This window comes from Syngnathus scovelli, chromosome 6, assembly GCF_024217435.2.
Source record: "Syngnathus scovelli strain Florida chromosome 6, RoL_Ssco_1.2, whole genome shotgun sequence".
Lineage (NCBI taxonomy): Eukaryota > Metazoa > Chordata > Actinopteri > Syngnathiformes > Syngnathidae > Syngnathus > Syngnathus scovelli.
Genome location: NC_090852.1, coordinates 6,674,541 through 6,702,489, shown reverse-complemented (window position 1 = coordinate 6,702,489; position 27,949 = coordinate 6,674,541). Strand labels below are relative to the sequence as shown.

Genomic DNA, 27,949 nt, shown 5'->3' with positions numbered 1-27,949 from the left:
GAAGAATATCAGCTAAGCCTAGTTTTTGTTGAAAAATATAGAATTTTTTTATGTCTTTTGTGTATAAAGATAATGTGCCACAATCAATTAAGACCCAAAAAGAATCAAGTCAAGCAATTCTACTAGTATTGTTCATTTTATATCAAATCTGCCTGTGGTATTAAAAAAGGCTTTCCTCCCTTCTATTGAGTTTAATCATTCATTTGAAGTGCACTTAAATCAGCAGATTAATTTCTGTTCGGACAAGATGACTGTTCTCTGCACCTCAGCAAATAAAAAACAATACAAAGTTTACTAAAGCAATATTTCAGCTGACGGCACTTAACTGGATTCAGTCAATTTCACATCTGTTCCCGCGGTGCTCTTTTCAAGGGGAGGTACAGTAGCTACTATCCAGGCACCTTTTGTGCACTTTCAGCCCAGAGATGTGATCAGCTGCTGGCACGCTCGTTCTGATTCGGCACCACAGAAACAAAACCAACTCAAGTCCCCTCGAACAGGCCCAGCTGACAATCTCCTCCTCGGCTTGCTTTGTGCAAAGCGAGGTCATCGACAAAACAAAGGTGCAACGTGCATCGAGGAAGACGTTGCTCTTAACAAGCATGGCCGCCACCGAGCCTGACTCTGCCACAGAGGGACACGCTGGTATCAAACCATCAAGCCTTGAGGCGCTTTGTGTCCTACTTCTTCTTAGATTGAATAAACAAACGATTATGCCATTTTTCAGCTTCAATATACACCTACTCGACTGGCTGCTGACTCTCCTGCACTGACTCTCGCAAAGCAAAATCAGGTCAAAATTTTTTTAAATCACGTTAAAGCTTTTCCAGCTGTTCAAAGAAAATCGTAAACTGTAAATTTAAAAATAATTTGAAGAGGACTTACATCGCCTTGCAAGTGGTCTGCATGTTGTTGGACGGCTCTGTGACCATTCTGTGCTGCAATGTGTGTGTGGCTGTCATCTTGTCATGTGTGTGTGTGTGTGTGTGTGCGTGTGTGTGTGTGTGTGTGTGTGTGTGTGTGTGTGTGTGTGTGTGTGTGTGTGTGTGTGTGTGTGTGTGTGTGTGTGTGCGTGTGTGTGTGTGTGTGTGTGTGTGTGTGTGTGCGCCCAGGGTCACACCATTGGGCCTGCAGACTCAATGCTGACTTAGCAGTCACACATTAAAGAGGCCTCCTTAACGGTCTGGAGAGCACACCGGGTTCGTCTGTGCCGTCACTTTAAGCTCATCGCCACCTCACACACATCCACGCAGTATCCACGCAGCCTCCCCCCTCCCCCTCCTGTGGTACTCTCCAGGGAGGGGGGGGGTCCACACTCACGCAGAACTACGCCATCACTCAGCTGTGACGCACTCGCAAGTGTGGATGAGCTGATTACGCAGTCTTACCTGGAGTCAAACACGGGGCCAGTGCACATGGGAGGCGAGCACAGAGGTTCCTCTCCAGAAGTGTTTGGGAGCACTGGGAGCCCCCCTTTCTTTCCCCCTCCTGGAGCGCCATCTGTTGGAGCAGATTGAGCCATTGTCAGATTTCATGAATGTATTTATGCTAGTTAAGCCAAACAAATTCATTTTATTTACAGTTTATGGCGCCACCTATGACTAAAATGCAAGAGCGGTCTCTCAATATAGCCCCTCCCTTTTATTTTCATGCAAGTGCTCTTCCTTTTTATCGTATTGTTTTATCGTTCATCAGAGTTCCAAAATTGGCAACTCGGGTCCTCGAAATTTGGTGTACTGCCATGTTTTCTATGTCTCCATGTTGCACTAAACCTGATTATAACGGTCAGATGATTAGCAAGGCCTACTGAAGCTGGATGACAATCCTGATGCTCATATTGATTAGTAGTCGGACCATTATATGGTCCAGACAGAGCGATCGGGTTCTGCAGACTGCAGACAGGTCGGCCATATGCTGTCAGGGGCGAGTTACAAAGTCTGTCGGCTCAGTAATCCCCTCAGTCACCCCTGGTTTAAGAGGCTATTTTTTGCTGTCTCTTTAGTCTGCAGTGATGGCTTAAAACAAAGCAGTTTGATATTCATATCATTCGTAGATTAGATGTTTTCTGTTCTGTAAATGCAAGGAAAAGAAATCCACCGTTTTGTTGAAATGACAAATACCTGCGTGATGTCATGAACATACCTTCTCCATCCAAGAGAAAGCAGGTGAGCAGGTGAGGACACGTCTCCTCCAAGACCGAGCAGAAAGAGCAGAATGCAGCGGGTCCTTTAGAAGACAGGCGGTCCAGGAATATCTCAGAGCGCTTCTTGTTGGACTCTTGTCCCAGGATTTCCTTGCACTCCCCGAGTGAGAACACCTTATCGTAGACCAGGTAGGGTAGCACGGCGTTGACGTCCAACTCGCTTAGGAGTTTCTGCCTGTGCTGCTTGAGGATCTTAGCGGCCCATCGCTTCTGCTTGGTGCACGGCCTCCTGACGGACCTCTGCTGCTGCTGCTGCTGATACTGCCTCTTGTGTTTCCTCACAAACCATTTCTTCGTGCCACTGCCAAACATCTTCAAGTTGAGCAGGCCCTCCAGCACTTCTTCCACAGCTTTGTCAGCGCATTTCCCAAAGGAAGGGAGGTGCATATTTCATGCCGGAAAAGCAACCATACCACCACTGTTTGCAGAAGCACACTTTGTTGTTGTTGTTGTCTGAGGGAGGATGAGACAATCTGGACAGTAACTGACTTCTAGCAGGGTACTTACCAAGACTAAGAAGATTATCAGACTCTTAAATACACCCGCGCAAATGGCTAACTCACAGAGCAGACAAACAACGTCATTCACTATCCTCAGACTTGTCTTTGTTATTGATGACAACTGATTTCCTCCATCTTAACTGACCTCCATTTTTTATTTATTTTTTTGCAGTGAGAGAAAATTGAGAAACGACTTTGCTTCCTAAATTTATAATTGAAAATTTACAAAAAATGCAATTAATCTCAATGTTGTGGTCTGCACCATTTTTTTGTGTGTGTTTTTAAATGAAGAAAAAAAAAAACTGACTTATTGGTGTGAATGTTTGTCGTGATTACAGTGTTTTCTCTTCACTCATCAAGCCCGAGTCGGGAGCAAAAATGAGCAGACTGAAGAAGGGCACTTAAAGGGCTGCTTAATGCATTTTATTGAAAATCTATAGAAAAAGATAATGCGGCATAAAGTAGGAATTCCTTGCGGAACACATTCGATGAAGGCAGCTCACTCTTTACCAGGAGTGGGTGCCATTTGATCAATACAGTGGACCTTCAAAGTTCTGGGACAATAAGTCAAGCTTCATTTTTTTTCCCCCTAAAGAAAATTGACTTAATCAATTTCAGAATCAAATCAGGCCATGTTTTTGGTAACACTTGAACACTCCTGATTGTATTTCAAGGGTAAGGGATGAATAAATGATGTACTCATCTTCAACTTGGATAACTTTGTGCACTTGGGAGAATGTAAAGAAATAAAAAAAAATTGCCTTGTTTTTTAGCTTGAATTCCATGACCATAGTGCTGCTCCTTGGCCACCAGAGCCAAGTATAAATTGACATATGTCAATATTGTCACAACTCAGTGAACTGCAGTAATATTAGTCAGAACGTACAATTTCTTAGTTTGGTTTAGTTTGACAGTAAACTTCATTTTTTTTCCTCAATAGTACCACTGCTAGTTTCTGTAGTCACAAAACAGAGGAAATAAAATTATTCAGGCGTCATATGGTGTGCAGAATGACAACATTTATGACTTTGGCGAACAGCAAGGGAAGTTCATATACTGATTGCCTTTATGACTTAATGGCTGTGGTAGTGTCTGAGTCAAATCACAAATCCACCCTTCATCAATGATAACATTCAGCTTTGTACAAGGAAGGGAAGAGAGTCGTGTTTTTTTTTTTTGGGTCAGCTTCCTTTGTTGTTAGCTACCCCTCCTTGATAATTTCTCATTTGTCAAGCACTTTATGAAGTGCTTCCCGTAAAAGGAAAACATACAGTGGAATCTTTTAACACGCAGTCAGTCAACTTTCCTTTTCTTACACCACCACCCAAGATAAATAACACTGACAGTTCCTATTCCAACCTATGACAAATATCCATTCGTCATCAAATGAGTCGACATTAATTTTAAACATTGACCCTGCCAAAACAAATGTATGGGCAAGTTTAATATAAAAAGTGCAGTCCATCATAGACCTATCCCTTTAAATATTCAATTGGTGTGTTTTAACTTGTTTATGTTGCTGTATTACTAAACCGATTCCTAGTATTTTAGAAAACAATTGATCATTGTACACTGATGTGATATTTCTGAATTAAATTTGATGGCTTCTATCACACAGCGGCAAAGCGCAGAATCTGTCCATCAGTGCCTGGATCAAATTCACCAAACGTATTTCTACTCCCCTGTGCCACAATTTAGACCTGGTTTTACCTGATCTAAAGTCTACTTTCTGTCTTGCCATATTGTCAGGCACACATACACAAACACCATAAACAAGATTTGCCTCAGCACAAAAAAGTACTTATTCACATAAACTAATATTGAATTAATAAGAGAGCGCACTTGTTGTATCAGTAGATTCAAATATATTCAAAAGGGTACAATACATTTCCTGACCCTAAATTGGAGTTATTTAATTTTAAAAATTCTCATAGTGGTGCATGAACAGAGCCTGATCCCTCTTGTTCATGTGCTGACAGGCTTTCTCCACGTTCTTGGTCAATCCCGGCGGTCCACAGCTAAACACACCTATCTTGGACACCTACAGGAAATAACACTTACTCAAACCTATTTTATTGATTCAATGAACTTCTGCGCTCAAAAAGGATTTACCTCTGGATGAACCTCCTGCAACGAGCTGAAAAACGACACAAAGGGCGGCCGGCCAAAATGGGTGATAGATCGCAGGCCGGTGAACAGGCTGCGGTTCCACACTTTCTGGAAGTGACGCTCGCACACGTACTGTTCACACGTTAAAAAAAAGGAATACTACCGTCATATCCCACCCAATTATGGATTCAAAATATAATGCCATAATAAATCATAATATCAAATTGTACCACACAATAAGCCTAATTGTTAATGTTGACTGGAAAAGATTTATGCTTATCTCACCAGCATGGTCGTGCGCAGGTCAAACTTCTGTGCCACCTGCGTGATATAAGTGTGAACTGACACCAGCTCCAGCGAGTCCATCTCCTCCACCTCCCTGATGATGTCTGACACCCACTCAAACTGACGCTGGGTCCGTGTCACCCAGATGAAGTACACCTGAGAAAGTTAAGTTGCCATTAAAAAAAAAAAACAGTAAAATGTTTTCAGTAATATAGCACACTGCAATATGGTGTCATTAAAAAAAAAGATACATGACGAATGAATGACGAATCCATATAATCATACCTTTTGACACTGAATCTTTGACTTGATGGAGGACTTGAACACCAGATCCTTGAGGATGGAAGCAAATGGTGTGACGCCGATGCCTCCTCCCACCAAGACAGACACCTCAAAGTCCGTCCATTCCTGGTGTCCCTCTCCGAACGGGCCATCCAGATACAGCTGCGGTACACAAGTGGTCATGACTCACAACAAAAAAACATTCAAGAGAAAATAATCACATGATGGAAGCTAATCACCATAATCACTAATCAATTACCTTTGGATAAGCTCCAAGTTCAATCAGACTTTCTTCACTGTAGAGCTCTCTGAGCTGGCTGGTCCAGGGCCCCACAGCCCTGATGTGCAGGCTGAGGGTCTCCTCGTGAGGGGCTGAGGTCAGCGTAAAAGGGTGGTACTCATCTGTGCCTAACATCAGGCATGCAATACGGACCCACTGGCCCGAACGATATACAAAGCCTTGTGGTCGCTTGAACTTCAGATGAGTTACGCCTGCAGGGAGTGAAGAGAATAATAATTAGCGCTGCAGTTTAATTGGCGCCTGCTTAGATCGTCGTGGGGGGCAGAGTATTAATTCTTACGTTTCTGTTTTAGTATTGAGGAAAAAGAATGACACATAAAAAAAAAAATTCTTATGTAATCGGGAGAAAAAATAAAACGTGATGCCATTATTATTCCACACGGGGAATTTTAACAATGAATGATCAATATCAAGCGATTTTCTAACCGAGGAAGGAATGCATATTGACTTTACATAACAAATAGATCGAAGGTCACCTGAAGGCAGAAGCTCTGCTCTGACGACAGGAATCTCCACCTTCTTCCTGCTCAGGCTGATAAGTTTATCCAGCAGGAAGAGAAGTGCAGGTGGAATGAGGAAGATGTAGAAACGTGGCTCTTGAAGCAGACCAAAACTGCCATGAATGATAGTCTGAATGCCAGAATTACAACAAAGCAAACCAAAATGTGAATTAGGAGGACATTTGGTGTGTTTATCAACTACAAAAAAAAACACTCACCAAAATATACATGACAATGTAAAGTTTATGAGTAATCCAGAACCCTCGAAAACTGATGCGGCGAAAATGGCGAGTGGCAAAAACGTAAATGAAGGCCAAAGTGAAAAGAAGCAGCACACCAGTGAGCCCTGAGAACAAGCACAGTGGCATGAGAAACACACGCTCGCTCTGTGACATCTTAGTCTAGCACAACGCAGTACCTGGAACAGTTTGAAAGAACCACCATGACCACTTAAGAGGAACTTCTGACCTATGATGGGAAAACACAGTAAATTAGAAACCAGACATACTGTACTTCCTGTGTGTGTGTGTGTGTGTGTGTGTGTGTGTGTGTGTGTGTGTGCGCGCGCGCGCGCGCGCGTGTGTGTGTGTGTGTGTGTGCGTGTGTGTGTGTGTGTGTGGTGGCGTTCAAAACATTACCCATTGTTAGTCAAAACCTTTGGGAACAAGCAAGCCAGGATGTTCAGGTTACTGATGGAGAAGATGTAGATGTTGACCACATGACCCAAGCTGTGAGCAACTACAAAACAAATCATAAAATGGCATCAATTACAGCAAAATGGCGGCTCTAAAGTAGTTTTTTTTTTTTTTTTTGCAAGAAGTAAAAGCCGAGTCTTCCAAACTTTTTGTGAGTCATGGCAACCTGTGAGAAGGAGGGCAGCGGTGGCCATGGAGCGATGAAGGTCGATGGCGGCGTCGAATGGGATGTATCTATTGAGGAAAGTCTCTCTGCATATTGTGATGAGGTTGCGACACACGGTGAGGAGCATGTAGGGAAACAGAAACGAAATGGCAGCCGCTGTGCCCCGGGACACCACCACTCCCACCACTGAAGTCTCGGGCATGCCCGTCGACGTGGCCCGCGTGCTGTAGTCTGACGAGCACATTTTCATTGTATCAGAAGACGGAAGCACAGAATGACAGATTTCTCCTTACAATAACATCTCTCAATCGCCACGCCGGCCGTTATGCCGTAAACCACGATGAAGCAGACAATATGGCAGCGGTAGTTCTCAATGAATCGTTTGAACTGTTGGATCTTCTGGTGGACGGGGCTTCTTATGTAGTAGTCACGCTTGGCCTTCACGTACACTTTGGGAGTATTCAGGTCAAACCTGGATTGAGTCATATGGATTAATACCATCAAAATTGTTTTCAATTAGTGTACAGTGATGCCTTGAGACATTAATATAACTATTAAGACTCAACATAATTGGTACACTATTTTTTTCCTGCCTTTATTTTAGATGTAATTTCACAGTCGACCACTAGATGGCACATTTTTTGTTTGACACTGTAAATTTGACAGAAGAAGAATGAAAACGGGAAGCATTTCAGTCTACTTTAGTTTGTTTCATGCAAGTTTTTTTCAAGGGAAATGCGGGATTTACTTTATAAACTCAAAAAACCTTTAGGTCCAGTCAACCATATCTCAAGGCACCGCTGTATTATCTTTAAATGGTCATAGGAAATGTGCACACACTTTTTCCGTCTGCGGATATCCAGTCGGTCTCTATTGTCACTGCTGAAATCAATAACAAAAATGATGTGATGAGAATGGCATCATAACTTATAGGCATTGTACAATTGGCTAAAGATTGTGCACTATGGACGCTTCACTGTCAACATACTTGTACTGGAACGAGCTACGTCGTTTTCTGCATTCCTGTCGCTTACCTTCTCAATGGGCTGATGAAAGAAACTCTTTGATCACGATTAAACAATTTATTTCCTTGTTTCTCCACCCCTGCATTGAAAACACAGATGATTCATCAATCCATAGGAGGTATGAGGATATAAGACGAGCAAAACCTTCTTCAACCTTTAACACTGAGCTGAGCAAACTGAAGCTCGTTCTCATGGTCACGGAGGAGGAAATGGAAGTCTTCCCATGTAATGTTCTCTTTGTTGTCAAAGCCGGCGGCCACCATAATGGCTCTGATGGCGTCATCCGTCTGACACTTTGACAACGCGCCGTTGGAGATTTCAATGAACGACCTTTAAATGAATCAAAAAGCCCAAAAATTACATAAAGAGATTTTTTGGGGGAAAAAAATCAAACAAAATACTAACCTAAGCATCCTGGCAAAGTCTTCTTTTGATAAAAACCCATTTCCGCTGACATCATTCATGGAGAACATCAGCTTGGACTTTTCCTCAGGGGTTCCTGTCCAAATATGGTCAAGTTCATATATTTTCACAAATCAGTACTTCTTATTCTTTTGCGTTATTGGCCAATTTGGAGTGCTGAAAAATAGCTTGAGAACAAATCTATTAACTCATTTGGACACGTGAACTGTTTAAAGTGTCTCAAAACGCATTTTTCTGACTTCCTTGCAGCAAGATAGGAATTATTGACAATAACAAGACAATCAAGTTCAATAAATTTGAGTTATTTGATGATCAAAGTAAGGTGTTACAGTTTTAGTGTCACATCATTTACCATTCATAAAAATGACAATGACATCAAGAAACTCCTGGAAGGAGAGGTAGCCGTTGCCGTCTTTATCAGCCAGCGTGAACATGGAGTTCACAAACAAGGAATCGGGCTTGAGGCCCAATGCATCGGCAAATTCTGCAGCTGTCAACTCGCACCGTAGAACTTCTTTGGCTTTCTTGCAGGAAACGCCACTCATGTCCCCGGCATCGCACTTCTCTATTTCCAAAACCTGAGCCAGACAGAGAGAGTACACCATTATACCATATCTTAGCTATTTAGCTAGCTATTTAGCTAAGCAGCTACGTACATCTAGCGAGTTAACTATCCAGATCGCTAGCTATCTAGCTTACCTTGGAGAAAGCATGTCGGATGAATGTTTCCACAATCTGTGCCCTTTGCTCTCCTGTTAACGCCTCCTTCAGAAGCTCCTTCTCCTTCATCTCCCTCAGTCGAACCTCATGCCTCTCGTCAGAGTACAGACACTCGAGGAATGCCGAACGTTTGCTCTCATCCTCAAAAAACAGCACCTGGTATAGCAAAGGAAAGAATTGACACTACAGTGACAGTATTCCGATCTTTTGCCGATTCCAGCAACCAACCAGGTCGTATTCCTTCGGCACTTTGAGCAGGAGCGCTTTCTGATGGCGGTCATATGAGAGGAGCACATTGAGGCGATGTTGTTTGTTCAGATTTAAGCAGCGGAGAGTAGCTCCAGATCTGTCTCGTATCTGCAGCTTCCTCTCCTCTATGACCTCGACCATGACGGGATGCAGAGGCTTTTTATGGTTCAGCCACTCACAGGCTATGAAGGGGAAAAGCAACTATGAGACAATTTATCCCACTGACATCACAGGATATCTGACAAAAGGGTCACCAGATCGGTCTTTCATAATCTTACCGGCAAATCCTGAAACTATTGCCGCCGTTCTTCCAATGGGGTTCCCTTTTTTCTGGAACTTCCTGAAGCGGGACTTGCGGTGATACGCTACCGTACAAGCCACAAAGTAACTCACTATAAGGGCATTTGGTTGATTATTATCGATGAAGTGTAAGAATAGACGGAGGTGAGTGCATGATACTGACCAACAGGAAAGAGGAACAGAATGATAATCCATATCCCAAATCCAACTTTACTCCCATCAAAGTAATTGAGTTTGGTAGCATTGGTGCAGGGATGGAGCATTGAGGTATTTAGCTGGGTGGGTTGAGGACAAGGATCACCTAAGGGTCAATAGTGACATCATTCTTATGTATTCAGTCAGTGACTTTAGTTTGGGATTTAAAATTTACCTTTCTTCCAGATGAATACATTCCTTTGTATGTCAGAATCCTCTGCATTTGTGACCGCAACGAGGACATCGTGAAAAGTCACGTTACGGATCCTTTGGATGTCGTCTTCTGAGAATAAACTGAGAGAGGAATAACTTGAATATTGGTGATGACATGTGTGACATCATGTGAACATGGAGATCAGCACGCAAGGAACTCACCCATTGTGTTTGTTCTCAAACCAGAAGCGATCGCCATTTCTTATGCGTTCAAACTGGTCTAAGATCATAGCAGAAAAAACTGGACCTGGACTACCCATTGACTCGAGCAGTCCACCAGGGAAGAGCTCTAATTTGGAGACGTCTCCATGATATATTTGTGCAACTTCTCGCAGTAACTGTTAACACAGTTAACACATGTTACACACATGCTTGATGCCTATGATGAATTGTTGTCTACAAAATAAAATTTTACCTCTGGGTTGGTGCTATTGATCTGAGGATTAATGTCTTCAAATGTCTCTACAGAAGGCAGATTCAGAGCTTGCCTGATCTCCATGTAACTGCGAAGGCCAAAGTCTCGTCCTCTCTGGATGGTCAGCGCGACCAGATCCGAGCGTGTGAACTTAAGTGGTCCGTACATGAAGTCTGTCGAGGTCAGATAAAATTGTGTTATTCGATTTGTTCTCATCATGTGCACTTTTCAAGGTGTATCACCTCTTAGGTCCTCCACAACAATGTGGTCAACTTCTTCTGCAATCTGAGAGGCCATGCCCATAAGGAGGTCATCCACATCGTGGCTTGAGTTCACATTAACCTCCTGTTGACAAAATGAAAATTATGACTCTTAGATTAAAAAAAAAAAAAAAAAAAGTTGTGAGTTGGGACAAAGGACAAATTAAACAGTGCGTCAAGTCATACCTTACGTTTCCAAAAACTGTTACAAAGTCGCAATGCTGACGACAAACTCCCATCAGGGTTGAGGACTTTTCGAAAATGGCAGGTTCTGTTTCTGTACAAAAGAAAGTAGCCATTGAACATGCTACTTGTAAACCTTGATGGATGGTTCCATCATTTACGACAAACGGTGAAGAAATACCTCATGTAAACACCAGGGGGAGCCATCGTGATTCCTAATCTCATAGCGGCAGCCAGAAACTCAGGAGAGATAGCAGGATCAACAAACTTCTGATATCCTGCATCGATAAATCACAATGTACGTAATTTTACAATAAAAGAGACGATTCATCCCAAAATTCGATGTCATGAACGATTCCTACCTGGGTAAGGCGGAAGAGTTTTGCCTCCCAGGTATGATGGCAGCCATTCGTACAGGGCAATATTCTGTTTTTAAGATAAAATTGTTTTGGATCTTTATATTATTGTTGTCACAATAGAATTTTTTTTTTTTATCTGAACATAAAAATAAACATTAAAATTGGCGCAACCTTGTTTTTAAAATCATCGCTTGCATTGAGAAAGGAGGATTACATCAAGATTTTTCGCCTTTACCTGGAATGTGGCCACGACTGTCTTCCTGGCATTTTGAAACAACTCTTCGTCTGACCACTTTGGGTGCTCCTTACGCAATTCAATGGCTAAATAATTGTGGTAACGAAACCAGATGATCCCTTCTGCTGCTGTGAACACATTCTCGTTGCCCCAAGCATTTCCCAACTCTGGAGACAGAAGATGGAGTTGATGTGATCTTAAAAATAAAGTTCTTACATTAAGTAGGTAAATAGAAAATACACCTTACCATAGAGCCCTTGAGGTTCATGATCACCTGTTGTGGGGTCGGCGGCACTCCATATGAAACTTTGACCGGTCGTCTGTCTCGGCATGTTCAATTTCCCGGTCATGAGCAGCCCATCAGAAAACTTTCTCAGGGAGTCTGACCAGGAAGTGGATGGGCCATAGATGGAGCTGCCATCAATCCAGGCGGTGACAAAGTTGACCTACAAAAGTATTTGATTTAGTAAATACAGAGAACAAACACTGGAACTAATTCAAAAATATCAACGATTATTTTTACCATCATGATATCACAGATTATTGATATCTGAACAAAGCTATAGCTACACCAAATAATAAATCCAGTAAAACCTGTGTGCGAGGGTTGCCGGGACTCTGGCCCGTGTCTTTATCCCATGGTCCTCTTTGAAAGGGAAGCAGAACTTTCCCGGTGCTATTTGGGTCAAAAACAGGGTCCCCTTTAGGCACTGGGATGTTCATGAATTCAGGAGGGCACCCAGGAGTCCGTGAGTTCATGATTTCAAACGCAACGTGATAACCTGTAATATAAAACATTTGTAAATTAAAATGTACAACAAGTAGAACTTCAGGGAAACATCTACTTCCTTATGACTCTTGTTTCTTTATTTACATACAAAACTGAATTTCGCCCCAGGGGTCAATAAAGTCTCTATCTAAACAGGTAAATAATTAACCCCAAAACTTCCTTGATGGTGCAACTTAGCTGAACTATCTAAAAGGATTACAGTTAAGGTATATTTACCAAAAATCAAAGATAAGACCGTGTGGTTTCGCTTAGAGGGCAAGCCCGAAGGGCCGACGCTGAGAGTGCGGCTCAGGTTTCTCGGATTGGGCAACTCGGACTCGTTCTTTGCTTGGTAGACGCCATCCCGGAAGTTAGCAGGTACCAGCCGCACAAGGTGTGAACCTGCAGGGGGGAACCCAACATTTATGCCAAGTTAGAAGGGTTTTTGATAGATTTAGCAACTTTTAATACTACCCTAGTGAAGGACCTAGTAGAAAATTGAGAGCTTTGAAATTTTGAATGGAATTTTGGCTGTTGTTGGTCTTTTTTTTTTTTTTTTTTTTTTACTTTTACCCAAGTACTTTATTTTGTTGGGTGAGGTAGCCCAGTCTGGAGATGAAACTAGAGCTCCCCCTAGTGTCTATGGGAAAACTAAGGTCGCGTATTCTGTCACACTGGAATCAACTGTGGTTGACGTATGCTCGGAAAATCGATTGGCGTCTTTATTGGTATGATCAGCATATTAAAATACAAATAGCCTTTACTCACCCACTGCTCCACGTTTGGGATATCCTAAGCTGTTGTACCATCCATCAAAGCGAGGAACTTCCCACGTTATTTCACACCGCGAATCTGTTGTAATGTATCCAAAAGCCGTTTTACCACCAACGTTGTCTACTCTGGGTTCGAACTTCAATTTTGTTCACTTGGTCATTTACTCACCGACGATGAGCAGCAAGCCGAACACTGCACAAACACTCCAAACCCGCTTACGCAAATCCATTGATGCAGAGAGGCTCCTGAGCTCAGTCTGCAGCCAACAGCCGTGGAAGACTTCTGAAAAGTTCAGGTAAAGGAAAAATAACATTAATTCGCTTTTACCTACTGCGGGGATTGTTTGTGTGCAACCTCCAGCTAATTTTGAATTTAAAAAAAACAAAAATTATGATTGGAGATTATATAAGGATGTTGCAATGGATCTAGGTAAGAATCCACGTTATAAAATGTCCACAATTTTGAATTGTTTGAGTTTATTCTATTCAGTGAACGTTCAATTTACCTTCTTTTAAGATTCTAGATTGTATTAAAAGCTTTGTTATAGCAGCAAAAGCATTCTACCGGCTTTCTCCTAAAAGAAAAAAACTTTGCCAAACATTTGTGAGCTCTGCACATATTTTAAATAAATACAGTATTCATAAAGTCACAGTATTTGTATAAAAATAATTACAGTAGTAGTTGGGAATCACTGTATTGTTTTCATGTATTTATGAAGAAGAGTCTTATCTACCTGTGTAGCAGTTGATCTCCAGCGCAGGAGTAGATAAGAGGTGCTCAAGTGTCTTTTGCTTCATCAAAAACACGTGACCTGAAATTCCCAGATGGGCTTGGTCCTTTGACTCTAAATCACACCTCTTTCCCACTTTTGTGAAGGCAAAGCATCTTCTTCCTTGTGTATAAAAGCACCGCATGTTTCCTTATGAGTTACACCCGCTGCTTCCTCTTCCAAGATTCAGGTTTGGACCCAGCATGCGTTTGATACTTCATCAAAGCGTTTCCCCTCAGCAACAACTGTGTTCATTTTTGTCCTCAGCCACAAGAAGCCGAAGCCGACATGACTTTCTACGATGACGTTTATCCTTTTTACCATATGCGAAGGACGTCTGTCAGCTTCAATGGCCATTTGCTCACCGTTATCGTGTGTTTCCTCATGTCTGCACTCAGTCTACTATTTATTCTGCCAGGGATTCGAGGAAAATCAGTGAGTGAAGCCTCTCAAATTTTTACAAATCTCCATTTGAACAATTTTCACAGTTTGTCTTTTCCTTTTACAATCAGCGGCTGTTCTGGTTCTTAAGGATCATTTTGAGCTTGTTTATCGGTGCTGTCATCGTGGGTGAATACATTTTTTTTTCCCACAAGCCTTTTCATAAAGCTCACCTTTTCATTGTTCCCTGCTGGCCTTTCTTTTCCTGCAGCACTCAACTTTACTGACAATTGGGCCGAGGCTCGTATAAGCACAAACGCCACTTACAAGTCTTTCAGCAGTGCGGTGGTTAACGCTGACGTTGGATTACACGTTGGCCTGTACGGCATCAATGTTACCCTGAAAGGTGAGTTACAATGTCTTATAGTGACATTGTTGAAAAACCCACGAGAGAAAAAATCCGAAACACGTCTCTATTTGAATTTTCTTCCCAGGAATGGGCCTTAGAATGGAGGTTCGATTACTTTCCTCCACAGTCGATTAAGGAGACCTTAGCCGAATACAAATGAACCCTGAAGGAATCTTGTTGAGTTCATTAAGAATATTGAGCAATTAACATTGAATGAATTAGGTTCAGTTCCATTAGAGATTGCAATTGGAAGACTGTCCGGAAGAAGGATGCTGAAGAAATTACTTGAGTAGAATAATGCTTACTAATACATCACAGCAAGTCGTAGCAGTCCCCAGATAAGCGCAGATAAAGCAGTGATTGTCAACCAGTGATTCGTGGCCATCTAGTGGGCCGTGGCGGTATTGCAGGCGGTCCGCGAAATGGAAAATAATTGTAACCTTTTTTTAAAACAAAATGGATTTATTATTTAGACTTGATTTATTTTCCAACTAGTTATGTGAATCATTTAAATGTAGCTGAGATTCTCAAAATAGACATACATATGCAAATAAGTAGCCTCTTTCAGTGCAAAGTAATATTCTGCCAAAGCAGTGGTCCCCGAGTTGCTTCTCGGTTATAATAAACCAATTGTGAAGAACTAAAAAAATATATATTATTGATTCCCCTTGATTGCTCTGCAGGCAATCCTGTTGTTCAGCTGAACGAAACCATCGACTACAATGAGATGTTCAGCTGGCGTGAAACGATCGAGGACGATTATAAGGAAGCGTTGGAAAAAGGACTCCCGAACCCCATCCTATACATCGCCGAGAAATTCACTCTCAACAGCCCATGCAGGCTCATCTTTCACTACAGAAACTCTGGGCGATATGCGTCTGCAACACTCTGGTATGTAAAATTGTTTTGTGGTCTTCTAATGTTGGAATGTTGGAGAATTCAACTGAGTGCTCCGATCAGGGTGGCCTTTTGCTGCTGGATGCTGGCCAACATCCTCTTCTCCATGCCGGTTATTTTATACGCCGGCTATATGATGTTGGCTACGGCTGCCTTCATCTTCATCTCCATGGCTGCTTTTGCCACCATCATGCAAGCGCCCAGCTGTGTTTTCTCCATCGGAACCGCTACGTTTAAAGCGGGATACAGCTTTTCATTCTGGTTCGCTCTGGCAACCGGTGAGTAACTAACAGAGAGATTTCATAACTTTTTGTTGGATTTTGACAGAACTGAAATCTTTCATAGGTGTGCTGTGCACCGTCATTGGTGTTCTGGTGGTGGTAATGAACTGGATAGTACCTGAAAAGATGAGAGAGGCTTTCAGCGTGGGTGTTGACAGTTATGAAGAAGAGGACATTTCTTACGGCGCCACATATGCGAATTCAGCCATCCTTGATGATGTCACAGTATCTCCATGCATAACCCCCGAGGTCATTGTGGTCAGTATAATCACTACATATATTTTTTCGATGAGATTCATCATGTCTTCGTGATCATATAAGCAATTTTTTTGTTCAGACAATAAAAAAAAATAAAATAAAAACAATCACTTTATATATTGATCATCTGGCTATATCACTTCTACTTGACATTTGAAAATGAAACTGAATTGCACATGCAGCCTACTAACAAGCTGCAACGGAAAACGACGCTCCCTAGTGTTCTTATTAGGGAAAACAGTTTTGAGGCGCCTTTTATTTTATCGCACCACAAACAATAAATAGGACAAGATTGTCAAGGAAGAATCAGGTTATCAGATATTGTGGATATATGCGTATGAAGAAAAAAAGCACTGATTTGTCCTTTTTTGTTTTTATTTTTCAGGAACGTCTATGAGTCCCCGTTGACGAGATTTGCGATCAACACTTGAAAATCGACGGGATGCGTTACTGAGAGAGACTGTTGGATGTCACTCGTTTCTGTGTCAAATGTTCCTATGTTTGTTCTTTGTAATTTAAACGTACTGTACTTGTAAATATACATTTATTTTGTATGGGATCCATGCACTGTAGTGTTAATAAACACAGAACTTTGTTTTTTTTAGTCTAGTATTGGCCTGTATTATTTTTTTCACTGGCCAAAAAATGACGAAAAATATGTAGATCCTGTAGGATTGTGGCAAATGTATTATTAGTGAAATATAGTATGCTATACTGCTTGTCATAATATTATATAAAATGCAATAAGGAAGTGTGGTAAAATTAAATGTTTTATGACATATCTACTTGTGTTATTTTTTTAAATAATACCTTAATATGACAAAAATTAAAGCAAACAAGAATGAAGCAATGAGACTGTAATATTTGTGTTACACGATTACATTCATTCCGTAATGTACATTCTTGTCCGCTCTTGTAAAGGTTATCTCTTTAAACTGCATTTCAAAACGAAGTCTTTGGCCTTCAGCATCTCCATACTACAAATAATTTAGTGGCTTTGTACGGTGTAATACAGTACATATAGAATACTTGCTGTAATAGATTATTATGAATTATTGGTCAGAAAATCCATCATTATACCATGCATATACTGTACGAGAGTAATATGGCCTTCCCAATCCAGTCCTTGAGTAATCCGTAGTATTTACAGTACAATTACATAGACACTATAAAAATGACTAACTAAAATATAAATGCACTTTTTTCATAGGAAAATAAAAGTGACCGTTAAGCTATTTCTCTTCCACATTCACGCACAACATGACAGAATCGTAAGGCCATTATGAGAATGTAATTCAAGATTAAACCTGAAATGACAACCGGAGCCTCTTTACAGCATTGTGCAATGAGAGGCCCCTAAATGATATAAATAAATGATCAAAATATAACTCGTTGTGTCTTCAAATGTAGGATGGCGTCTCCTGTCCGGTGAGCAGTCTGAACATGACGGCGGGCATTGTCTTCATGTTGATCTGGTACAGATTGAAAGAAGAATGTGTCATCATTACAAAAAATGTAATCCTCTGTAATTAATTCATAAATTACATTTATTAATTCCCAGCAGGGCCAATTAGTGAGTAGCGCATCTGTCTCACAATCGAGAATTGCTGAATCTTTTGTTGTATTTGCTTGCTTGTTTTTTTTTCTGCATACTCCAACTCACAAATTTAAGTTGTTCGATTAATAATGAATCACAAATAGATTTATCTTGCATATTTAGAGTTGCATTGGATCAAAATAAACATCAAACAAGTGTCATAGTGCGTCATAATGTTTTTTTTCAAATGCTCAACATGTCATAAACCCGTTTCAAGATGTGAGCGTGATGATCCAGTTTTCTTTTTTGGGAGGAAGCAGATGGCACCCAGCAGATGTTCAAGTGCTGCTAGCAACCAGTTTATTTAAATCAGCAGAAACGGCGACAAAAGAAGGAGAAACCAATTGTCCTTACCTCACCCACCGATACGGACAGAGTCTGCACGATTTTTTCGTGCGGCATAGCAACCACGCTTTGACCGTTTATCTCTATGATTCGATGTCCTACGCGAACCCCGCCTCTCTCTGCGATCCCGCCTCGCATCAGGCTGCAGATCTGAAAATGAGGAAAAACATCTCATGTGCATGTCTCTACCTCATCCCACCATTTTTGCCCCCAGACACTCACTATGCCATTTTGAACACTGAAGCCGAGCTGGAATTTAAGATCTGGTCGCTTGATGAGGACGGTGGTGACAGGAGGGCAGCTTACAATACTCATCTTTACTTTCACCTGTTGCTTCAAACCCTGGAAAACACCACACACGCTATGTTGTTTGGTCTTTTTTTAAACTGGATGGAAATTTGTGACCAGGATGTACCTTGATGATACCCTGACAGGTGGCGAGAGGCAGCCCAACCAGGCTGGTGTCATTGATGGACATAATCTGATCGCCAACGCTGAGTTTGCCAGAGCGTGCCGCTGGACCGCTGTTCAGCATTCCGGCGAGGATCACCGTGGGCAAAATGGAACCCCAGCCCGATTCCACAATCACCACCCCGAGGTTCTCCCCTTTCTGCTTCTCCACCCACACCTACAACACAGAAGATGTGGTCAAATTTTGATCTGCTCTGAATCTTCCTCCTGCTTTGACACGTACCTCTTTACAGTTATCCGAGTTGGAGAAATGGATGAGGTCGTCGTGGTACATTTCCTGCGAGTTGATGATGTCGCTGTATTGTTTTTGACTTAAATCTGTCGGATTGATGCCGTTGGCTCGCAGGAATTCTCTGTAGGCCACGCTGAAGGCCTGACCGATGGATTGCGCGATGAGCTGGGCCTGTGGGAGGTCGGATATGACTCAGCAAAAAAAACATCTCAGTTGACAACAACGACAGCGGCGTCTTCTGAGAAATTTACACGCTCAGAATTCGAAACATTTTAATCCACTTTCCCCAATGAAATTCAATTGTCTCAAGACTACTTACGTCCTCGGATTCAAAGACGTAGCAGATCATGCCGTACTGACTGGTCCCTTCGCCGCGGGACTCCACAGATTCCGAAAAATCCTCAGTTGACGTCGGAGACAAACGCCTGCGTGCCATCAGAACCACAATGCTGCCGATGTCAGCGATATAAGAGATCGTTCGCAAGGCGCTGTCCATCATTGTGTCCTGGAGGGAAAAAAAAGAAGGAATTTCCCGCATAAGAATAAAAGCAAAACTTGATCCAGTTTTCCTCACCTGTGTGTCGGCATTGAGCACCTTGACCGTTTTGGTGGAGATAAACAGATCGACTTCAGTCATAATTTGAGAGTCTTCATCTTGGCTCTTTTTAATGAAAAAAAAAAAAAAGGAATTGAAACGAGTACGTACAACAGCGCCATCGTGTGGCGGCAATACAAAACTAAATTCATTCTTGAGTGCTAACTTGATAAATGGTCTCAAAAAAATATCAATTTATGCGGAGATGATTTAACAAAGAGGCACTCTACCTTAATACGACTGACGGCTTCATGGGCCTGCGACATGCGGACTGTTTTGGATGGATTCTTGTCAGACAGCACTTGAGTGCAGCCAAGGTAGTTAGCGGCAAAGATAATCCCATCAATAAGATCTTCTGGCTCACAGGGACCTGGGACTTTGTAAAACAGCCACAAAGAAACAAAAAGCTTCCAGTGTAAGACTTGAAAATGTATCAAGACTTGTATTCATGTAAACCAGAATTTTTGATTATTGCGGAAAAACTTACCGTCTTCAAAACTGGGAAAGGAAGCAGCTTCTTGTGTTTTCTTTAGAAAGAAAATATTGAACCTAAGTGAGAAATTCTAAGATGTAATACAAATAAAAAATGTAAGTTTTAACCTTAGGGGAGCCGCTCTCATCATCTGGGTGGAGATCTGGACTTTGAGGCCTTCTCGGTTGCTCGGGAACTTGCTCCTGCATTACAGGTGGGCTTAGCTTCTCTTCCTAAAAAAAAAAAAAAAAAAAAAAAAACACATTTGAAATTGTTTGTTACCTCCACCAAAGATGAGACCATCTCCCAAACCTGCTGGAGTTTCTGTGGCTGGCTTTGGTTCTCCTCAGGCGGCATTTTCTCTTGCTCGGGCGTGTGACGGACAGCCGGGGACGGCTTGACGACCCTGGGCTCGCTCTCCTGGATGTTACTCGAAGCGTCGGGTCTGGCAACAGAAGCGGGCTCTCTTCGAGGTTGAGCCTTCTGATTGTTTATCGGTGCTTGGCCATGAGAATTACGAGGGGACGGCTGTTGCTTGCTGGATTTGGCTTTGGTCCGCACAGGAGCCTTTCTGCCTTCCTTGGACGTCTTTTTGTTGGTTGCGCAACTTTTAACCCCAGAGGTCATTTGTTCAACGTCCTGTCCAGCTGGCCTTCTCCCTCGTCCTTTCCCGTGTCTCTCCTCCTTTATATGGGTTGCCTCGTAATTTCTGTTGGCCGGTATGGTAAAATTTCTTGTCATTCCGCTGTCGTCTTCTCTCTCCCTTTCATCGCACGACTTTCTAATCCTTTCATTATCCTGGTAAGGGCCAGCCTGTCTTTGATGATCTTCTGCATCCTCTAAATCTTCTATAAATCTAGCCCCATCCAACACCTCGTCTATTTCATCTACGGCACAAAAGAAGAACTTATTCTCCAGAACTTTGGCGACTTCTTCCCCCTCCGCGGCTTCCCTCGCAACTGGGGTGCAACGCATCCTAAATTGACGACCTGCCTTGTGGGGCTGAGCGTCCGGTTGTGATCCGTTACGTCTTTCTGTGCTTTTATGTGCTGTGAATTGGTCAGCGACGCCACTGCTGTCGTTTCCGTTTTTACCAGCTACGTTCTTGACGTAACCCGCGTCGTCGGAGCTGTACTGCTTGTAGAACCTCGTGTCCATGACGCCGTCTCTGTTTAAATGCAATACCTCGTCATAATCCTGCTCCACGTCGGAGCCCACGTTGTCGTATTCGGAGCATGTGTCCTCCATGTCTTCACCTCTTGGTTCACGACTCATATGGGAGTGTTTGGAAGGACTTCGCTGGTTGTTGATGTCATCCTTCCCTCCCTTAACAAATTCCTCTGGTCTTCTTGGTTGCACTTAGTTCCCCCAGGAAATTTGGTCTTGTCTGTTTTCACGACCCATTGCTGGCTCATTAAGTCAGATGCTCTCAACCCTGTCCAACATGGGGAGAAAAAAAAAAAAAAAAAGAACTCTCTGAAATTCTTGCATTATGTATGAACCATGAAAAGCATTTTTTTTTGTGAGTGACATTTGATACATATTTACATACTGCAATCTCCTTCTGCCATGACTCCAAGCTGTACAGGAAATTACAAGTGCATTTGTTTTTTTGCTGAACTACATTCTAACCACAATATTAGGTACACTGGGTGCAATTGAGGAGTGATGACATCTCATTTCCTCAGTCTGGTTAAGCACATTGCAAAAGCTTATAGCTATCTGAAGCTGATACAGTTAGTCGTTCAGCTAATAAATCATTTTAAAGAACATTCTATTACAAATCATGCCGGGCTGGTTGCCAGCCAATCGCAGGGCACATAACACACAACCAAGCAAAATAAACTGATGAGTAACTCATTTTAAAAATCTGAATTTAAAAATAATAGTTGTTAAAATTACAGTTAAAAGGGGGATTTAAGTATAACAAAAAAAAGCCGCAATATCTTAAGATTTTCATTTATAAATTTTAATTTTTTTTCTTGATTTGATCAAGAATCCTGGAAGATGATGCTCAAGATTTGAATTTAATTACATGGCAAGCCGAATCTGGGCATCTGTCATTTACAACACTTGCACTTTATACCTCAAATATTAACATTAATCAACATTAGTGCATCGTAGTGTCAAAATAAAATCCAGTTTAAATACGTTATTCAAAAACTATAATCATTATAACTACAGAAGGGTAGATGCAATGTGTAATTAGATACTCATCAATAAAGGATTTCACCACACGATTTGACACCTATTGTGCACTAAAGCAATTGCACCAATCACAATGTGACACCTCACGCTTACACATGGCCTTTAGATCAGAAAACGATTAAAATTGATTATTCCGAATTAATCTTTTGCCATGTTAGTCGGATCAAATCCGATCACTCGAGAGGGATCCTCCCATGATCTCTCCATGGTGCTGAACTGATAATTACAAACCCCAAACGGGCATAGAAAAAAAAAAAAGGCGTGTGGGCACCCTGCCCTTGAGCTATTTCAAAAGCGCTTTTTATGGCGAACTTTTGCCGCAGCTGCAGGGGATGCTTGTTATGGTCGCTCCGCTAGTAAACGCCGCATTATACGACATTTAAATATTGTGGAGACACGTTTGTGCGTATGGATAAGGCCCGACAAACACTTATCGGGTTTTACCATCTCAATCGAGCCAATTCTCATGCAAAACTGCACATCGACCTTGATTTCAAGACTGCACCATGCTGACATCCCACTAATGTTCCCACCAGATGGGCACGTCCAGATTTTGTTTCTTATCGTAGGCCTAGACCCAAAATTGTAAACATCCATCGGTGCACTTACCGTCATCGGTGGGGTCGCCTCGCCTCCCCTTTTGAAACAAGTGCGTGTTGTTCAGATCAGATTGCTCTGCGGGGTGGTGATTTTTGAATAAAAGCCGCACACACATACACACACACACACACACACACACACACACACACACACACACACACGCACACACACACACACACACACACACACACACACACACACACAGACAGCAGCCCAGGAACGTGTGTATAGAAGATACGGTCTGTGTCACGTGACCACAGCGGGCCCCCCCCCCTCCCCCAGCGTTGACAGAGGTGATGAGAAGGCACATTCACGCCCTTAGTATAAATTTTTTTCATCTGGAATTAGACATTGCTTTCCTAGCTCATGTTTAGATTCCCATGGAAAGCGACCAAATGTACACATATCTGATGCTTTGTAATTGGTGGTTGACATACCTAAGTCATAATTGTGAGAAAGTATGTCATTATAAGTCATAATAATGGACAATGACACAAAATGCTAATTACAAACCCAGACAATAATTGATACCCAGTCCGCCAATAACAAAACTTATTATTTGCTTGTTCGCGATAACAACAGTATTGAAAAGCATGATATAAAAAACATTTTTTTATTGTTATTATTGATGTTGGCATTGTTAAACTGTGGCAAAACAATGTGAATTTTTTCAAGTTTCCACAAACGACAAAAAAAGAAACATTACAAAATTCTACTTTTCCTTTTTTTTTTTAAATTAAGCTTTTTGGAAAATGTCTTGATGCGTGTTATTTTTAGTTTATTTTATTCGTTTATTTACTTTTTTTGTAAAACGAGCTTCCATCATAACAGTTGAAATTAGTAATTTTGGTAATGCGCATGGGAGGATGGCAAACCTATCGACGCGTTTGGGCTCGATTGCTATGGTCTGAAAGGCTTTCGGTTTTCCACTTGTCTCGCCTGACAAGGGAGTTTCTTATGTAGCACCGATGCTACAACGGTGTGTTTTTCCTCTTCCACCTCGCTTTTGTTTGTTATTGTTTTTATTGTGGACTGTCTTAATTTCTGTTGTAGGAGCGCGTCGGTTGCGCGTTTTACCTGTTTCACATCCCCTTTTTCAAACTAAATTAGCATTTACGCTATCTTGAAATGTGCGAGTTAGCGAGTACGTCACGAGAGGTTGTCGGAAAATATACTTGAAATCCTATTTTTCACTTTGTTCGTGGAGCATGGCAGGCAAAGGAGACAAACTCAAGACCAGGCGGAATGTATCGTTGTCCAAGAACAAGAAGAGAAGCGGCGCTGTCAACGCGACTCCCATCACTTCGTTCTTCAGCACCCCGCAACCTACCAAAGTGTCCTGCCCACTTTGTGGTCAGATGGTTCCCAAATTCGGGATCAATGATCACATTGATTTGCAGTGCAAGAACTTTGAGAGAACGGACAGCAGTGCTACATCAGCAAGTAATATTGTCGTGTCACCTGGCAAGGATTCCTCCAAGTCCTCCCAGCTGGATCCAGAGCTGGAAGATGAAACCACGACAAGTCCTTATTTTAAGTCAAGAACCTCTCTTAATGTGTCTCGAGAGATAAGTAGCAAGACTGTCGTCAGAAAGCTGTACCTCGGAAGTCTCTCCTTGAAGATATCTACAACATGTCAAAAGACAGATGACAGAACCCACTCAGATAAACATGCACTTTCTGATCCAACCAAAGAAACTTTGGATGATGTTAGCAACTCACAGAAAGAAAACCTTGCCAGTCAGGCTTCAGGAAGCAACATGGACTCAATAAAAGCCGTCGAGTTAACAACCAATGTACATGTGACATGTACAACAACAGAAACAAGTTTTGAAAAAGAGCTCAAAACAGAGACGTGGCCAAAAGTGACTCTCCTCTCCTCCTCCAAACTAGTTAAAAGAAAAAAAGAGACACCTACCAATAGTAAAGGGTCTAGTTTAAAAAAGAAGCCAAAACACGAGGTAACCAGCTCTGTGGAAGCAATGTTTGGCAAAGAGACAGGAGATGGAGTGAAGCTTAACCCCGAAATGCCCGCTTCGGTGCATTATGACCTCCTTTCAAACTCAGACGAGGTCGCTCATAATAGCGGTGATTTACAGACAGTGAGTCTGCCTGAGAAAAACAAGAGTGACATCACAGGTGACCCTTCACCCCTACAAAGACTCCCCTACTACCTACGCAATTTCAGGACTGTCCTACAAGCCGTGCTGGAGAACGACGATGATCGAGCCCTCTTCAATCAGGATGACATGACGCTCGTGCAAACCTTTGAGAAGCTCTCAGGTATGCCCAAATGTAACAGATTCTCTGTAACGCCTTGTTTGTAAGATAAATGTCTCCTGTTTTTTGAAGTCATGGGGCAGAAGTTGTATGTGAGACTTTTCCAGCGGAAACTGAAGTGGCTTCAAGTGGTGAAACTTGATTATGAAGAAATATGTAGTGATTTGGCGCCTGTTGCTCACGAGTTGGTGCAAGGAGGTCTTCTGCAAACAGGTAACTGATTTTGTTCTAGTTTAGGATGCACGTCCACTTTTGGCCACTAGATGGTGACAGTCGACTGTGTTTAAAATGATATATTTACATAGGAAATATTTTTTGTTTGTTTAAGAGAATGACCTATCTAGTATAGAAGAAGCTCTTGATCTCCTGCCAGCCCCTGAACTCAAGACCCTGGCCAAGACTTTTCATCTGGGCCAATCTGGGACTCAAAAACAACAACTAGTGGACGGGCTTCTCCGGCTGAGCAAGCAAAAGTCATTCTTCTCTCTGAGCCAGGCTCAAAACAACATTGGGACTGTCATCTTGAAAAGGTGAGGTAACCAGTCTCAAGTAGAAGTACTTCACTGAAATAATAATGTGATCACCTTCTTTGTACTCCGAAAGGGCGAAGCAACTGGCAGGTTCCTGTGTGCGTCTGTGTCGTGGTCCTCGGGATGTTTTTTCCCGCATCCTCTTGCTCTTCTCCTTGTCAGACACCATGGATGAGGAGGAGACGGCAGCAGGTGGACAAAACCAGCTTTATACCATCTTGCTCGTCAACTCTGGTCGTTTGACCTTTCCGGATTACACGGTGCAGCGTATGGCGAAGGTGTTCCGAGACAGAGACGACCTCATAAGGTCTGTTAGAAGTTTTTGATTTTTGAGTGGTACTATCATTTCTCATGACTGTGGGAATCATCTCAGGTATGACGCATCCATGCGGGCCTTGGAGGAGGTGACCTTGGCTATGCAAGCAGGTCACTGGGAAGAAGCTTTGGACCTGTATACTACAGCCAAAAATGAGTGGCAGGACCAGAAGATGAGTTATGACCTAAGGTTGGGACTGCGTTCTTAAAATCTCATAAAAAAAAAATGTTTAGTGAGGTTGTTTTGGTGGCTAAGATGGAAAAGAAAAATTGACTGTCATGTCCTCACTAGAACGTTGTATTTGATTTACTCTTTTGTAAGTCACCAAAAGGAGCTTCCAGTGTTCCTACGCAGCTTCACCACAGGATGGGCTTACACTCGTATTTTGTCGAGAGGCGTGGGGATCTTACAGAGGCTACGTCGATATGAGGTTTTTGTCTTCTGATGAAGTATTTTTTTTAACAAATTAATAATCATCTGCTGTGTTGAGCAAACCTTTTTTTTTTTTAATCCCAGGAGGCAGTTAATGAGTTGCGGTGCCTCCTCCTGCAGGATGTTTACTGTTCTGACAGTAGAGGGCGCTGGTGGGACAGACTGGCACTGAACCTTCAACAACACTTAAAAAAACCTGAAAAAGTCAGTGCACAAAGTTGATGCTTCTCTTCGTCACGCTGCTCTGTCTTGAGTGTCTGCCTCCGATGCCCCGCAGGCTATCCGTGCTATCAAAGATGGCTTGTCCGACCCTTTCGTGCGAACAGGACACAAGCTGGCCCTCTACCAGAGAGCTTCGAGAATGAGAGAATCTGCCAGCTTCAAGAAGTACCATCGGCAGCTCAGAGATCTTCCCACTCTCCATATCCAGGAAGTCAGACATGTGGGTATTATTTTTAGATGTAAATTTTAAAACGTGCCATGTTTGGAACTTTGGTTCGTTGTCTTCAGGTGACCATCCGAGGACAGCTGTTTCCCCATGAAGGGGGCACCGGAAAATCACGCTTTCTAGTACCATCAAACGGCGACGACTGCACCGATGGCACTGTAATATGCTCTGTTGAAGACCTGTCTTTAGCACATTACCGCCAGCAAGGCTTTGACCAAGGTAAGCATCAGCGCTTCTTAAAACTTTTAAATATCTAAGTGCAAAATATATATATATATATATATATATATATATGATTTATTTATTTTTAATTTATTCATATTTATTTTATTTTTTTTATTAATTGATTTTTTATTTATTATTATTTTTTAATTCCTTCAGGAATCCACGGAGAGGGCTCAACATTCTCAACACTCTTTGCCCTCCTATTGTGGGACATCATTTTTATGGACGGTATACCAGACGTCTTCCGGAATCTCTACCAGGTATAATATGCACAAACAAGCTCAAACTTGTAGACAATTATCTGGACAAGTTTCTTTCCCCCTTTTTTGTCCCAGGCTTGCCCACTGGACTTTTACACCGACTGCTTCTATGAGAACCGAAGGGAAGCGATAGATTGCCGTGTACAGTTAATTCGAGAAGCTTCTGTTGAAACCTTGCGCGATATATTGGAGCAAGTCTGGATTTCCCAAGAGGGTAAAGTGTGTTCATGTGCCAACTGGGAGCGATTTTCTTCGCTAAGTCAAGCCCAGGTACATAAGTCACGCATTGCAAATGAGGTCCACTTTAATGATATTATTGTTTGTGATGTCATAATTGGATCTATGATGGCGTTTATTTGCAGTCTCTCGCGTGCTGCATGGGTGGAGGCTTCTTGGCAGGAGTTATCACACGGATGGCGAAAGACTTCAGACACTGCCGTGGAGGTTTGCCTGATCTTGTTGTGTGGAGCACATCTGATAACTCATATAAGGTGCGGTCATCCATTTATGTAAATTTTGTAGTGTAAAAAGTGGGATTCCCATTTGCTTTATGTCATTGCCGTTTGCTGTTTTAGCTGGTGGAGGTGAAGGGGCCAAATGACCGTCTGTCCCAGAAGCAACAGATCTGGCTGTATGAGCTGCAAAAACTCGGTGCTGATGTGGAGGTGTGTCATGTGGTGGCCACCGGAGCCAGAGGATCTCGTGTCGAATGAAAAAAAAAAAAAGGGCGCAGGAAGCACTCACCTACTGAAATAAAGTGCTTTTTTTCATTGTTAATCTAG

The 27,949-nt window shown here is 42.2% G+C and overlaps 5 protein-coding genes across 17 annotated transcripts in view; 2 read left to right on the top strand and 3 right to left on the bottom strand.

Annotated features, from left to right (window-relative positions):
- The window catches only part of tjp1b (tight junction protein 1b), a 53,174-nt gene extending 50,491 nt beyond the window's left edge, over positions 1 to 2,683 (bottom strand). For 5 of the 9 annotated variants that reach the window (XM_049724612.2, XM_049724614.2, XM_049724610.2 and 2 more), the window contains exons 1-2: positions 2,143 to 2,682; positions 1,389 to 1,500 (exon numbers count right to left, since the gene is read on the bottom strand). In XM_049724612.2, the coding sequence (XP_049580569.2) occupies positions 1,389 to 1,500; positions 2,143 to 2,590 (560 nt within the window). In that variant the 5' untranslated portion in view covers positions 2,591 to 2,682. Of the gene's footprint in view, positions 1 to 1,388; positions 1,501 to 2,142 lie in introns of all 9 variants that reach the window. The other 4 variants (XM_049724606.2, XM_049724613.2, XM_049724608.2 and 1 more) reach the window with 1 other exon arrangement.
- A 421-nt stretch (positions 2,684 to 3,104) lies between these two features.
- Positions 3,105 to 13,986, bottom strand: duox (dual oxidase). The gene is made up of 34 exons (XM_049724622.1): positions 13,895 to 13,986; positions 13,330 to 13,443; positions 13,156 to 13,239; positions 12,625 to 12,789; positions 12,213 to 12,400; positions 11,866 to 12,064; positions 11,619 to 11,785; positions 11,387 to 11,450; positions 11,206 to 11,302; positions 11,028 to 11,118; positions 10,824 to 10,926; positions 10,582 to 10,754; positions 10,329 to 10,504; positions 10,129 to 10,247; positions 9,922 to 10,059; positions 9,737 to 9,850; positions 9,438 to 9,640; positions 9,189 to 9,365; positions 8,842 to 9,067; positions 8,472 to 8,565; positions 8,221 to 8,396; positions 8,076 to 8,145; positions 7,882 to 7,923; positions 7,335 to 7,513; positions 7,042 to 7,272; positions 6,819 to 6,918; positions 6,599 to 6,648; positions 6,399 to 6,526; positions 6,157 to 6,310; positions 5,639 to 5,871; positions 5,383 to 5,541; positions 5,098 to 5,253; positions 4,816 to 4,944; positions 3,105 to 4,744 (listed from the first exon to the last, which is right to left on the bottom strand). The coding sequence occupies exons 1-34, from the start codon at positions 13,956 to 13,958 to the stop codon at positions 4,622 to 4,624; spliced, it is 4,686 nt and encodes a 1,561-aa protein (XP_049580579.1). The 5' UTR covers positions 13,959 to 13,986; the 3' UTR covers positions 3,105 to 4,621.
- duox2 (dual oxidase 2) lies at positions 12,943 to 16,760 on the top strand. Its single transcript, XM_049724627.2, has 9 exons — positions 12,943 to 13,456; positions 14,038 to 14,120; positions 14,198 to 14,365; positions 14,443 to 14,500; positions 14,583 to 14,717; positions 15,404 to 15,611; positions 15,681 to 15,895; positions 15,963 to 16,156; positions 16,542 to 16,760. Exons 3-9 carry the CDS (start codon positions 14,219 to 14,221, stop codon positions 16,551 to 16,553), a joined length of 969 nt encoding a protein of 322 aa, XP_049580584.1. The 5' UTR covers positions 12,943 to 13,456; positions 14,038 to 14,120; positions 14,198 to 14,218; the 3' UTR covers positions 16,554 to 16,760.
- Positions 16,761 to 16,998: 238 nt separating this feature from the next.
- Positions 16,999 to 22,861, bottom strand: apba2a (amyloid beta (A4) precursor protein-binding, family A, member 2a). 3 transcript variants are annotated; one of them, XM_049724625.2, is made up of 13 exons: positions 22,686 to 22,860; positions 21,125 to 21,303; positions 20,181 to 21,036; positions 19,997 to 20,101; positions 19,884 to 19,923; positions 19,627 to 19,772; positions 19,376 to 19,462; positions 19,121 to 19,306; positions 18,793 to 18,972; positions 18,514 to 18,726; positions 18,321 to 18,440; positions 18,108 to 18,248; positions 16,999 to 17,628 (listed from the first exon to the last, which is right to left on the bottom strand). In XM_049724625.2, exons 3-13 carry the CDS (start codon positions 21,024 to 21,026, stop codon positions 17,557 to 17,559), a joined length of 2,136 nt encoding a protein of 711 aa, XP_049580582.1. In that variant the 5' UTR covers positions 21,027 to 21,036; positions 21,125 to 21,303; positions 22,686 to 22,860; the 3' UTR covers positions 16,999 to 17,556. The 3 variants fall into 3 exon arrangements, with proteins under 3 accessions (XP_049580582.1, XP_049580581.1, XP_049580580.1); XM_049724624.2 differs by having other exon boundaries at positions 19,627 to 19,766; positions 20,181 to 21,303; positions 22,686 to 22,861; XM_049724623.2 differs by having other exon boundaries at positions 20,181 to 21,303.
- A 736-nt stretch (positions 22,862 to 23,597) lies between these two features.
- Positions 23,598 to 27,944, top strand: fan1 (FANCD2 and FANCI associated nuclease 1). Of its 3 annotated transcripts, none has more exons than XM_049722055.2 (13): positions 23,598 to 24,959; positions 25,029 to 25,169; positions 25,285 to 25,486; positions 25,560 to 25,793; positions 25,860 to 25,991; positions 26,124 to 26,232; positions 26,319 to 26,438; positions 26,512 to 26,676; positions 26,745 to 26,901; positions 27,064 to 27,167; positions 27,243 to 27,437; positions 27,530 to 27,658; positions 27,743 to 27,944. In XM_049722055.2, the coding sequence occupies exons 1-13, from the start codon at positions 23,885 to 23,887 to the stop codon at positions 27,878 to 27,880; spliced, it is 2,901 nt and encodes a 966-aa protein (XP_049578012.1). In that variant the 5' UTR covers positions 23,598 to 23,884; the 3' UTR covers positions 27,881 to 27,944. The 3 variants fall into 3 exon arrangements, with proteins under 3 accessions (XP_049578012.1, XP_049578013.1, XP_049578011.1); XM_049722056.2 differs by having other exon boundaries at positions 25,005 to 25,169; positions 26,355 to 26,438; XM_049722054.2 differs by having other exon boundaries at positions 25,005 to 25,169.
- Positions 27,945 to 27,949: the final 5 nt, after the last annotated feature.

Bases quoted from the DNA above. Each gene is read 5' to 3' on its own strand.
- duox (XM_049724622.1), bottom strand. From the start codon at position 13,958: ATGAAGCAAAAGACACTTGAGCACCTCTTATCTACTCCTGCGCTGGAG. The intron at 10,755-10,823 runs GTGATACACCTT...TGACCTCGACAG, and splicing joins TGTTGTGGAGGACCTAAGAG to ACTTCATGTACGGACCACTT. The intron at 5,542-5,638 runs GTAATTGATTAG...TGTGTACCGCAG, and splicing joins AACTTGGAGCTTATCCAAAG to CTGTATCTGGATGGCCCGTT.
- duox2 (XM_049724627.2), top strand. From the start codon at position 14,219: ATGACTTTCTACGATGACGTTTATCCTTTTTACCATATGCGAAGGACG. The intron at 14,718-15,403 runs GTGAGTTACAAT...ATTGCTCTGCAG, and splicing joins CATCAATGTTACCCTGAAAG to GCAATCCTGTTGTTCAGCTG. The intron at 15,612-15,680 runs GTATGTAAAATT...TGCTCCGATCAG, and splicing joins TATGCGTCTGCAACACTCTG to GGTGGCCTTTTGCTGCTGGA.
- apba2a (XM_049724623.2), bottom strand. From the start codon at position 21,143: ATGAGTCGTGAACCAAGAGGTGAAGACATGGAGGACACATGCTCCGAA. The intron at 19,773-19,883 runs GTAAGTTTTTCC...TGTTTTACAAAG, and splicing joins CTTTCCCAGTTTTGAAGACG to TCCCAGGTCCCTGTGAGCCA. The intron at 18,249-18,320 runs GTGAGTGTCTGG...CCTCATTTTCAG, and splicing joins TCAGTGTTCAAAATGGCATA to ATCTGCAGCCTGATGCGAGG.
- fan1 (XM_049722054.2), top strand. From the start codon at position 23,885: ATGGCAGGCAAAGGAGACAAACTCAAGACCAGGCGGAATGTATCGTTG. The intron at 25,487-25,559 runs GTGAGGTAACCA...GTACTCCGAAAG, and splicing joins GGGACTGTCATCTTGAAAAG to GGCGAAGCAACTGGCAGGTT. The intron at 27,168-27,242 runs GTATAATATGCA...TTTTTGTCCCAG, and splicing joins TCTTCCGGAATCTCTACCAG to GCTTGCCCACTGGACTTTTA.